This window comes from Ochlerotatus camptorhynchus, unplaced genomic scaffold, assembly GCF_037179485.1.
Source record: "Ochlerotatus camptorhynchus isolate MF236.1 unplaced genomic scaffold, CSIRO-AGI_Acam_v1.1 ptg000182l, whole genome shotgun sequence".
NCBI lineage: Eukaryota > Metazoa > Arthropoda > Insecta > Diptera > Culicidae > Ochlerotatus > Ochlerotatus camptorhynchus.
In genome coordinates, this window is record NW_027040672.1 from 383,194 (window position 1) to 395,593 (window position 12,400).

Below are 12,400 nucleotides of genomic sequence, written 5' to 3' on the forward strand. Positions count from 1 at the left end.
CACAATGCTTAATACTTTATTGATTCTAGGTGTTCCAGTGGCTTGTTTTCCAAAATCCGACGATTAAGTATGAAGACGTTGAGAAAACTGTTCTGTTCCTGAAGGACAAAGATGTCTGCATCGACGAGAATCTGATTTTCGACCAGTTCGTTAACCTCAAGAAGTTCTTGAGCTCGATAGAGCCGGAATACTAAAAGCAAAATTCCAATGAAGATGTGTGATTTTTTAGTAGCAATCTGAATATCACTGGCTATCCGTATAACATGAGTTCATTAGTTTAGTAATGCTCATCATAAAACTAATAATTGATTATTTCGGATGAATTCATTGAACGTCAGGCTCAAATCTTAGATTTCTATGAACAACTTCAAACATCTTCATAATTCGATAAAGATTTCCTAGAATTTTCGCAGAAAATTCGCACCGATCCTGATAAAAATTTTCAAACTTTCCAACCTTCTGAACCATCCTACGGCAAACCTCATGCACAACGTCGTGGTCGTGCACAAGAATGCCGCGCGTTATAGCCACGTTAGGGAAAGGCAATTGCGGAGGGGTCTGCAATAGGCAGCAGCCACAAAAGTGTGAGGCAAGAGCAACGTTGGCCGTGCAAAGGTCTCCACGACCGACGGCGGCGACGACAACGACGACGACGATGATGGCTTTTTTTTTGCCGAGTTCCTTTGCTCCTAGTTTAGCTGGCTTAAGCCAGAGCCAGGTTCGGTCGTTGCATGAATGTTACCTCCGTCTCTCTACCTGTACCTGCCTCATAAGCCTACCCCCCTTGCGTCGTCGTCCCATTATTGAGTTGAGTTGAAGTACGAAAGTTTGTTGTTGTTTTTGTTGCCATTTTCCTTTGATCGAGGTGATGAGTTGTTGGAATTGGAGAAGTTCGTATAGGTTCGTGTGTGTGTGTTGGAGTGGGCTACTCGATGCCTCGTAAAGGTAATGGCACATATACAACAGTCCCGTGGATTAACTGAAAGGTACCCTCTGGGTCGTTGTCTGTTGCATGGGTAGTTTGATCAATTTATATGGCTACAGTTTTCAGTTGTGTATACACTATTTGCATTTGGAAACTGGCGCAAAACAAACCGATATTTAATGACACTGACAAATGTCGTCGTCGTCAGTAAGGGTGTCAAATTTTCTACGCAAAATATAGGTATGACATAATCCACGAAAATGAGGTGATTTATGTAAAGCCAGTGAAAGGTGGGCAATTAGTTACTGTAATTACCCTCATTACAATTGGGTTGGCGACAATTCAATCCCCTACAGTGCTTGCTTACGATTGGCTTGAACAGGTTCGTAAAGCGATCGAAGAAACGTTAAATAAGGAAATGTGCAAAAGCAATATTATTATCGCCTGCATTGATCAGTGCGGTACGCAGATAACCACTGTTTTTGTAAGTCTTCAATGGTGAAATTGGAAAGCAATGAAATTACAGGATGGACAATTAGTCCAAATACGCGAACTTCTACAATTTATCCAGGGAACTTGAAAGTCAAGTTCCGCTCAGTCAACCAGATGCATATAAATCGAATTTTCTCTTATTATAATACGGGTAACGTAACAATTTTTGATTGCCCAAAGAAAGAGAGAAGGATTAGTAATTTCCATTTAATGCCACTACCTTATTTGCTTATCTTAGACAGATACGCGTATTTTGTATACAACGTCCAGACCCTTCAGTCAGTGTGTTCGGCCATGAACACAATGCAATCAGGTGTGGACTGGATCGGAACGCCAACAGTGTAGTAATGGCCCGAGGGTAATGTGCATCACGAAAGAAGAAAGATCTGGGGCCATGAAAAGGGCCGTTTGTGACACAATTACCACGGAACCGATGAAGGACACGGATGACCAGGATGGACTAGTGAAAGAAGTTCGTTGCTGCTCTACTTTGATTTATTGTTCTCTACAGGGAAGTGCTGCTCCTGAATGCAGCACCGCTGGGTACAGTTATTGCTGCTGCTAGTCTGCTTCCGGTTTCTTCTGTTACTGCTTCTGTATTAAGTCACTTGTAGACTGCTGGTTTACTAATAAACGATACGCGTGAACAGGCCCGGTATATATACACACTCGCGACCCGACCAAACACCAATCACACGCGCCGTCGTAAGGAAAAAATATTCTTCTTCTTCTTTGCATGGAATGTTCTAGAAACAAATTGCGTCGTAGGAAATTTCACTTCTCGCTGGGAGCGTTTGATCGCGGACATACTCCCGCCCGTTGGAATGTTATTCCAAATCATCTGAATGTTGTACGTTGTCGTCTTGCAGAGGAAGTGGTGCCAGCTTACTCACTGCTCGCCGATACACACCGGTCGTTGTCTTTACATCAGCAACCCGCACTACTCCATCCTTCCCTGGATAGACAGCTTTGATCCGTCCAAGTTTCCAAGCTTGTGATGGTTGATTATCTTCGACTAACAGAACTACAGTTCCAATTTCGATGTTAGGCTGCTTTTTGGTCCACTTTGCTCTTGACTGTAATGTTGAAAGATATTCGTGAGACCACTTGTTCCAAAAATGATCCCGGAGTTGGTTGAGGTACTGCCATCTCGATAAACGATTTGCAGGAACATTCAAATAAGATGGTTTAGCAACCGGATCAAGTCCTCGACCGAGCATCAAATGAGACGGAGATATTGGTTGTGGGTCGTTTGGATCACTGGATGTAGCATAAAGTGGACGAGAGTTCACAATAGCTTCGATGTGTGTTAGCACGGTGCTGAACTCCTCGAATGTTAGGGTAGCGTTTCCCAGAGTCCGCGTGAGATGTGACTTGACAATCTTCACTCCGGCTTCCCATAGACCACCGAAGTTAGGCGATCTCGGCGGAATAAACTCCCATTCCACTTCACGGCTGATCAGGAAATCGTTAATTTTACTCCTTTCCATTTGGTCGTTGAACATTTTAAGTAATTGTCGAAGTTCTTTGGAGGCGCCAACAAAATTTGTTGCGTTATCTGACAAGATCTTGCGAACCATACCTCGACGGTTAATGAAGCGATCGAGTGCGGCAAGGAACGCCTCCGACGTTAAGTCTGACACAAGCTCAAGATGGATTGCTTTTGATGTTAGGCAAACAAACAAAGCAATGTACGCCTTCACTACCTTCGGCTTGTGCCTACCTTCCTTTACGAATATGGGTCCGGCATAATCGATACCAGTTAACTCAAATGGTGCACTAATGGTAACTCGTGATTCCGGTAAAACGCCCATTGATGGCTGGATGATCAGTGGTTTTGCCCGGAAACACTTAATGCAATTGTGGATAACCTTACGAATGATAGATCTCGCATTTGTTATCCAGAATTTTTGTCGTACGGTTGCCAACAAACCGGATTGACCTTCATGGAGTCGGTCGTGGAGCTTTTTGATAAGCATTTCTGTAACTGGATGTTTCTGGGGAAGCAACAGTTGATGTTTGGCATTGTAAGGCAACTTCGAGTTATGCAGGCGCCCCCCGACGCGCAACAGTCCGTCTTCGTCTATGAATGGATGCAACGTAGCAAGCTGCTTTGGTAGTTCACCACGCTGGATATACTGGATCTCTTTCTGTAGTTGACTCTGTTGCAGCATACGGATTATGAAATTCTCGGCCTTACGCATATCCTGAACAGTTAATGTATTGAATGGTTTCCTATTCTCCCGAGGAGTTCGGACTAAACGCAGGAATCGTACCACTTGTGCCAAAACACGTTGGAGCTTGTTAAATGAACTGAACCGTTCGAGCACAGGATCACAGGATTTCTGAACAACTGGGTTGGCGACAGCTGCCTCTTTCAGCTCAGGAATCTCATGTTCTGAAAGTTCTTCAATCTGCTCCGTCACATAGTCAGCTACAGTAAGGAAGGGTGATCCATTCCACCACAGGTCGCACTTCTTCAATTGGACTGGTTTCATTCCTCGAGATACAATATCTGCCGGGTTCTGATTGGTACTCACATAATTCCATTGATAATCTTCAGTCAAGCGGTTGATTTCGGCTACACGATTGCGAATGTACACTTGCAACCGATCCAAGGGTTTGTTGATCCAAGCCAGTACTATTTGGCTGTCACTCCACAGCTTCACTTGTCGACTCGAAACCTTCATCATCGGAACTACCTTTTCTACCAACCTAGCAAGCAATAAGGCGGCACTCAACTCCAATCTTGGAATGGTCATCGCACGGAGTGGGGCTACTTTGGATTTGCTGCACAGGAGGTGAGATACAGCTGATCCATTTGGTCGAATGCAACGGAGGTACAGACAGGCTCCGTATGCTGCCTGGGAAGCATCGGCGAATCCATGAACCTCTATGGCTTCTGGTTCTGGAATCACGACACACCTCGGAATCTCTATGTTGCTCAGTTCATCTAAGGATGTCTGGAACTCTTCCCATCGGTGAAGAATCTCACCATCAAGCGGATCATCCCATCCTACACTGCAGGCCCACAAACACTGCATTATCATTTTCGCTTCGACGATCACGGAAGCTAACAGTCCCAAGGGGTCGAAAACTTTTGCTATCTGGGATAGGACCGATCGCTTCGTCACTTGTTTACTATCTTCTACAGGATCAACTGCTACACGGAACAGGAACTGGTCTTTCTTCGGATCCCACAGGAGACCTAGAGCCTTGATGACTTGGTTGGCACTGGAATCCTGGATCGATACTAGGGTTTCACGATCTTCCTCAGGAATTCCATCTAGTACTTCCTCCGAATTAGAGCACCACTTTTTCACCGGAAATCCACCCTTCAGCATTAATTTTTCAAGGTCCTGACGTAGCTTCTTGGCTAGTTGAACTGTTTCTGCGCCAGACAAAATGTCATCCATATACGAGTCGTACAAGATTACCTCGGCCGCTTCTGGATGATTAGCTATCTCATCACGAGCTAACTGGATTAGTGACCTCACCGCAAGGAAGGAAGCTGCCGAAGTCCCATAAGTAACGGTCAGCAACTCCAGAACTTGTAGCGCTTCTGATGGACTACCACGCCAAAAGATTCGTTGGTACCGCGTTTGGGACGGATCTATAAGAATTTGCCTGTACATTTTCGAACCATCCACAGAGAAAACTATAATGTGGGTTCGAAAACGTAACACGATGGAAAACAAGTCACTTTGACTGTTCGAACCAGTCATCAGCACATCGTTCAGGGATAGACCACTTGCTTTCGCTGTCGCATCAAATACCACGCGCAATTTGGTGCTGCTACTCGATGGCTTCAGGACGCAATGGTGAGGCAAATAATATGTCTGGATACCTGCTGAATCTTCGTCCTCTTTTATCTCGCGACAATGACCAAGGGTTTTATATTCTTCGATGAAGGCTGCGTATTGAGTTTTCAGATCAGGATTTCTCGCCAATTTCTTTTCCAATAGCAGGAACCGTTTCAAGGCTAACGACCTGGAATCTCCTAGTTGGTTCACAGATTCACGAAAGGGTAGCTGGACCACAAATCTTCCATTTTCATCGCGACGGTAAGTTCGCTGATAATGTTCTTCGAAACGCTGCTCCTCGCTGGTCATAATAGCGGCTTCGGTAATTTCCTCCTGGTCGAAAAATCGTTGCATACACGCCTCCAAACCGTCAGTCATAGCAATGTTGGCACACACTGGATTATCTTCCTCTGGCTCCTCGTATGAACCGGCTACAACCCATCCGAACTGAGTCTCGTACAACGTCGGCAATCGATTGGACATCTTTATCTGACCTTGCATTAGGATGTGGAAAAATAATTCAGCTCCAATCAGCATGTCTATTTCACCTGGACTGCAGAATGAAGCATCAGCCAGTAGAATACCGGGAGGGATGTTCCAAGAATCAATGTTCACACGTGCAGACGGAATGGTGCCTGTCACCTTCGGAGTAACGAGACATTCGACGTTGGTGGCAAAATCACTACAGCTGGATGTCATTCGTACCACCACCTTGTGACGGATATGGGATCTGCTACCTCCAACACCGATAACAGGTACATTGGTCGAATATTTTGGAAGTTTCAGCCGTTGCACAACATGTTCAGCAAGTAGATTTATCTGCGATCCGGAATCCATTAATGCTCGTACTTGTTGAGTTTGTCCGTTATTCGATGTCAAACACACCATCGCTGTCATCAGGAACACTTGCTTGTGTGGATAACCGCTGCTAGAACAGGTTGCATGCACAGGTTGTTCAATCGTTGGCGCTTTGTTCTCCTCGGGTACCTTTGGTGTTTCACTGGAAATCACTTCCGGCTTCTCACGCTGCTCAAAATGAACCAATGTGTGATGTTTCCTGGAGCACTTCGTACATGATTTGTTACTGGAACACACTGCACTGCGATGGCCTTTTCGTAGGCAGTTAAAACACAGGTTTACTTCCTTCACCTTAGCCACTCTCTGTTCTGTGGTCATCTTCTGGAATGTTGGACACTTATAGTTTTGATGTTGCTCTGAACAGAAGTCGCACGAATATAGTGATGTCACTGACGCTGGATGTGAAGCCTTGGATGGCATAACCTTAGGGAACGATGTCTTCTGGGCCATCATCTTAATACTTGACGACTCTGGAGTACTCTTCTCACACCGTTCCAGGATAACGCAACGCTGCTTCAGAAAAACGATCGTTGGCTCGTATTCAGGGAGCTGTGTTTGATCGATGGAAGCTTCCCACAATTCACGGGTCTGGTCATCCAACGCTCGAGTCAACACAGTCACTACGAATAGCTCGGACATCCCAGTAAGCTGTTGGTTGAGCTTAACTAGATTCTCAACATGGCGGGAACACTCATCAACGAGGTTCCGGAGGTCCTTCGAAGACTTTTTCGTCATCTTTTTCAGATTCAGGAGGCCTAGAATATGCGATTCTAAGATCAGGCGTTGGTTGCCAAATCTTTCCTCCAGGATATCCCAGGCACGTTGGTAGTTATTGTTCTGCAAAGTTTCCAGGTCGATGGCACCAACTGCAATACCCTTCAAAGAATTCTCGAGATGATAGAGTTTCACTGCATCAGAATCCGTGGAATGACGCATTAGATCCTGAAACATAGCCTTGAATCTAGGCCATGCTTCGTACCGTCCATCAAACGTTGGTAAGGGTGTTCGAAAAGATTGCGGCTGAAGGATAACAGGTTGATTCGCCATTTGGTTCACTACAGATGACGATGACGGCATGGGCATGGCTGCATTCGCTCGGTTCTCCTTCTCAATGACATCGATCAACGTCTCGATCACGATAGAGGTTCCGTTGTACAGGTTCTCGAACTCTTCATACTTGTCTTCCTGGGTCTTGACACTATCTTCGGATACGGATGCGATGACCATATCGTGGTTATCGTTGTATTCCTTGTAGATTACTGCTAGGTTCTTGGCATGAACTCGGAGTTGCGGTAAAGATGGCCTTTCCCTGCTTTCCTTTGCTGCCGTTAACGCGTTGTGAATCCGTGTCAGCTTAGCCTTCACTTGGCCTCGCTTGTGGATCAGCAACTTCAATTCTTCCTGGATGCCCATCTTCTTGGTTGGTGGGTGGGGTAGCACAATGTTTCGAACTAAAAATCACTGTTACCCGACGGAATGATATTTCAGGTTTGTCGCGACGGTGGATAACGTTCTCAGAGAATCCGCTACGATTAAACCCGAACACACTGTCTCAAGGTGTCACGACGAAGGAATACGTACACTAAATTTCGCGACTAGACACCAACTCACACGGATATGGAAGCACACGAACCGACGCGTTTGTCGCCACGGAAGGATACTACGAACCGAGGTAACGGATACATACACTATGCGACGGTGGATACTGTACAATCGGATGCCTCCTACAATGGCACACTTGTCTTCGCACACACGCTGCCAGTGAGCGCTTCTACGCAGCACAATTTTCACTTCTACTCACCAAGTGATGATTACGTTGTCAATCACTGCTGTCCTAAGCGCTGTCGGCGAATACTTTTTCGCAACAGTTTCGTATCCGGTTCGAAGGACCAATTTATGTTCGGCCATGAACACAATGCAATCAGGTGTGGACTGGATCGGAACGCCAACAGTGTAGTAATGGCCCGAGGGTAATGTGCATCACGAAAGAAGAAAGATCTGGGGCCATGAAAAGGGCCGTTTGTGACACAATTACCACGGAACCGATGAAGGACACGGATGACCAGGATGGACTAGTGAAAGAAGTTCGTTGCTGCTCTACTTTGATTTATTGTTCTCTACAGGGAAGTGCTGCTCCTGAATGCAGCACCGCTGGGTACAGTTATTGCTGCTGCTAGTCTGCTTCCGGTTTCTTCTGTTACTGCTTCTGTATTAAGTCACTTGTAGACTGCTGGTTTACTAATAAACGATACGCGTGAACAGGCCCGGTATATATACACACTCGCGACCCGACCAAACACCAATCACACGCGCCGTCGTAAGGAAAAAATATTCTTCTTCTTCTTTGCATGGAATGTTCTAGAAACAAATTGCGTCGTAGGAAATTTCACTTCTCGCTGGGAGCGTTTGATCGCGGACACAGTGTCTTGCACTAATTCTCGACAAGACACTGAAGAAGTATTCTTTATACAGGTATTCCACTAAGACGCCCACATTCATCAGTTGACAATTATTATTCAAAAATCTTGATTTGTTGCTTTGACATCAAGTGCTAAGGTAGTTTGTTTTCTGCGACATGCTACTTGTGACTGTGATTTTAGGTACTTGAAATTGATGTCTTTGTTAGAGAAACCCCGACGTGGCTGCCATTTACAACTTGGAACTCATCTCCATGGTTTTTCGAGCTCGTTTCAATTCAATTTTACAAAAGTTTGCGCATTTCGCAATGCTATATTCACAGCACCAGTTTCATGCGATTGCATCCCAAGTAACAATTTTGGGCTTATAATGGTTTTATAGACCATGATTTAGACTTGAAGAATACTTTAAAACTTAGATAAAACTTGCAATGTTCCTTGGGATAAGAAACTCGGAATAAGGGTTCGTTTTCTAATTCCGTTTCAACTATTCCGACGGTGCTCAGAGTCTCCGAGATGTGATTTTCAAGCCGATCGGGAACAAACCAAGAGCGTTTTTAACCAGTCACATTACAGATGCAATATTTACCAGCCACTTTACAGATGCAATATTCTGTCGTTTCGTTGATCTGGGTGATGTATGCATTGAATTTAAAACAGAAATTAAGTAAATTGAATTAAATTGCATAGAAGAGTTTCAAAAGTTGCTTCCTTGACACGGTTGCGTTGAATACATTGAACATATTTTACCGAACATCAACTACCGATTAACGACTATTTTCCATTGATGTAGGGTGTCGAATGGCTTAAGGGTCACATTGCTTACTCGTTGTTAGGGTGACCAGATTTTTTTTTCATTATCGGTAGCTTCTCAAAACTTTTATCGGTAGTTATCGGATAGGCCATCTTAAGAAGACTTTCCCGAAACTTGAAAGCTTTGTCAGCGGGGTTTGTGAAAACAAATCGCGCAATTTTGGACTTCCGAACCGATGTTTGCAAAACGCATCGCGTTCGATCAAACAATGACACGGAAAACTAAACATAGGTATTGTTTTCAAGATAACTAAAAATCTGCGATTCTCGGTAAGAAAAGTGAAACCTTTCCTCTGTGAATTTTGAGTGTTTGACGTCACCGTCATAGTGTTTGACAACAACTTGATCATAAGCGATTGGTTATGAAATGATAGGCTTGGTGAACTAGTGGCGACCTGTATTACAAATCAGAAGATCATAGGTTCAATCTGAGGCTCCTCCACATTATAGAGTCATTATTGTCGGATAGCATTTATTATTAACATGATAGAAAATCAGGCAAAAGAGATAAGGGTTGTGTCCGAGGCACGACCGCATTAGGACTACGAGATTGGTTTTGTTACTCAATTAAATAATAATTACATAATGAATGATTTATAAATTCAATTTCTTAATCAACAAAGATTCTATTCAATATTATAAATTTTGAAATTAGGCGGCTTCAATATTTATAATTGAAGATAAAACAATCAAAATTACAAATGCAGTTCCTATCCCTATCAAAATTAGTTTCCAATTTCAGGGTGGCAAGTGAATTTCCATTTTGAAATTCCTGGTTTTTTCCTGGTTTTCCTGGTCAATAATTTAAAAATTTCCTGGTTTTAGAAACCATGATTAAATACAATTTTTAATAAAAAAAAACAAAGTGAATCCTTGTACCATCATTCTTCACGCAATGCGGAATTTCACAAACCAAAATAGTTATTAAGGTTCTTATGAATGCCCGTGAAATCTTTATCTGATCGTTTGCTGTTAGGAAGCTAGTAGGGAGCCACGCTACTTCGTCGTATCATGGCGCCTATTTCCTTTCTATGTGCTAAAATAGCAAAGCGTAAGTGAAGTCTGCAATTGCAAAAACATCTTTGCTTATAAGATTAATTACGATTGACACTGAAACATTTGCAATACCCCGTAAAATGAGCGATTCTAGGGGTGTATGACGAAGAAAAGCTGAGATACGACGGACTAGCGCGGAGCCATATCTAATGTCTGAAATTTACAGATCTATAAGCCCCTAAATCTTAAGATTTCTGTTTTTGAAACTGCGATTTTTTTAACTTTATTATTGAGATTTTTAGCCAATGGACTAGTTTATCTCAAGGTTGGTGATTAAAAGATTTCATAAACAACGCTTGTTTAATAACTCTTATTATTAAAAAGACTGACTGCTGAAGTTCATAGAAACTCCCTAAAGTTCGTAGAACTTCCCTGAAGCGTTAAGGTCTTTCCTGAAGGGTTCATTGCAATTTGTATTGTCTGAATTTCATGGGACTTCCCCGAAGTTCGAATGACTTTTTTTAAGATCTTAAGGCTTCCCTGAAGTTCGGAGTTTTTTTAAATTCATATGAATTTCTTAAATATCGTAGAAGTACCACGAAGTTCGTAGGACTTTCTTGAAGATCTGAGGACTTCCCTGAAGTTTGAAGGACTTAATTGAATATATGAGGACCCTAAATTTAGAATAGCTTCTCTGAAATTCATAAAGCTTTAAATATCGAAGGGTTTTCCAAAAGTTTGTGGATCTTTCCTTAATTTCTTGGAAAATCCCTGAAGTTTGGAGAGCTCCGATGAATTTCGTAGGACTACCTGTAGTTCAATCGACTTCTCGGAAGTTCTAGGAACTTTTTCGAGCTTGGAGAACTATGTTAAGTTCAGAGAATTTCCCAAGAGTATTGAAGACTTCTCTGAAGCTCGGAAAAAATCCATAAGTCTCATAGGATTATCCTTAAGTTTTATGCAATGCCTAAATGTCGTAGAAGTTACATTAAATCTGTAGAAAATTCTGTACAATTCGTAGTTATTCCACAAAGATTAAAGGACTTCCCTTCGTAAGGCTTCTCTGAAATTTGTAGAACTTCTCTGAAGGTTCGGAGAGATTTCCTGACCGTCGTAGGTCATCACAGTAGTTCACAGGATTTTCCTGAAACTTGTAAGACTTTCCCGAATTTTGTAGAACTTGCATGAAGTTCGAAGGCCTTATCTGAAGTTTTTAGAAATAGAACTTTTTTGTTGAACATGTTGAACAAGTACTTCAACTTCAAAGTAGTTACGCGTCAGCACTACTTAAGTCTGCTATCAATTAAGCACAAATCATACATGCAATTGATTCGAGAAAAAAATTATATTAAAAATAAATACAAAATATATTTACTAAATTCTCAGGGTAAATTTTGTTCATTAATGTTTACTTGTGTGAAAGATTTAGCTTGAACAAAATGGTTAGTTTTGACCTGATTATAAAAAGAAACTTTGACATACATAAAATTTAAAACGTATTTAAATTATACAAACAAGATTATTTTCCTGGTGAACTTATAAAATTCCTGGTTTTTTCCCGGTTTTTCCTGGTGAAAATAAATTGCCAACTTTTTCCCGGTTTTCCTGGTTCACTTGCCACCCTGAATTATGAAGAGCAGGAAGAACAAAAAATTTAAAAAATAAATTTTCATTATTTCAAAGGCACCCTTATATCTAAGGGTTGCTTCCACTCACTTCGCTATTGAAAATGTTTTTCGGAATTATGGAATTATTAGATGAAATAACTGTATTTTGTACTTATGAGTTACAAGAAGAGCTGGTGAAGTAGGTGGTACAAAATATTATTAAAGCAAATAATGATTTCATAATTCCAGAAAACATTTTTTTTATAGCGAAGTGAGAGGAATCAACCTTGCATACAACCCTGGTGACATAATTTTGAAAATGCACCATCCAATAGATCTTGTCCATCTGCACTACTTTGTCAAAGGCAGCAAGTCACTTGGTACACGTACACTAGCGCCACCTGGTAAGAAATTTCTCAACTAAACTGTCCGCCATACAATAGGTCTTATAAATCTGAATATTTTTTTTAAACAGCAACCTTCTCTCTA

General features: G+C 42.3%; 3 protein-coding genes across 3 annotated transcripts in view; 1 reads left to right on the plus strand and 2 right to left on the minus strand.

The window, feature by feature from the left end:
• Cirl (Calcium-independent receptor for alpha-latrotoxin) overlaps window positions 1-12,400 on the minus strand; it is a 117,247-nt gene that overhangs the window by 76,930 nt on the left and 27,917 nt on the right. The window lies entirely within an intron of this gene.
• The window catches only part of LOC135702016 (DNA-dependent protein kinase catalytic subunit-like), a 253,136-nt gene that overhangs the window by 70,198 nt on the left and 170,538 nt on the right, over window positions 1-12,400 (plus strand). The window lies entirely within an intron of this gene.
• On the minus strand, window positions 1,712-6,156 carry LOC135701971 (uncharacterized). The gene is made up of 2 exons (XM_065222915.1): window positions 3,958-6,156; window positions 1,712-2,493 (listed from the first exon to the last, which is right to left on the minus strand). Exons 1-2 carry the CDS (start codon window positions 6,115-6,117, stop codon window positions 2,245-2,247), a joined length of 2,409 nt encoding a protein of 802 aa, XP_065078987.1. The 5' UTR covers window positions 6,118-6,156; the 3' UTR covers window positions 1,712-2,244.

Coding starts and splice junctions, on each gene's coding strand:
- LOC135701971 (XM_065222915.1), bottom strand. CDS start 6,117: ATGACAGCGATGGTGTGTTTGACATCGAATAACGGACAAACTCAACAA. Junction 2,494..3,957: donor AAGATTATCAATGGAATTAT/GTGAGTACCAAT, acceptor TCAACATTACAG/TCAAGAGCAAAGTGGACCAA.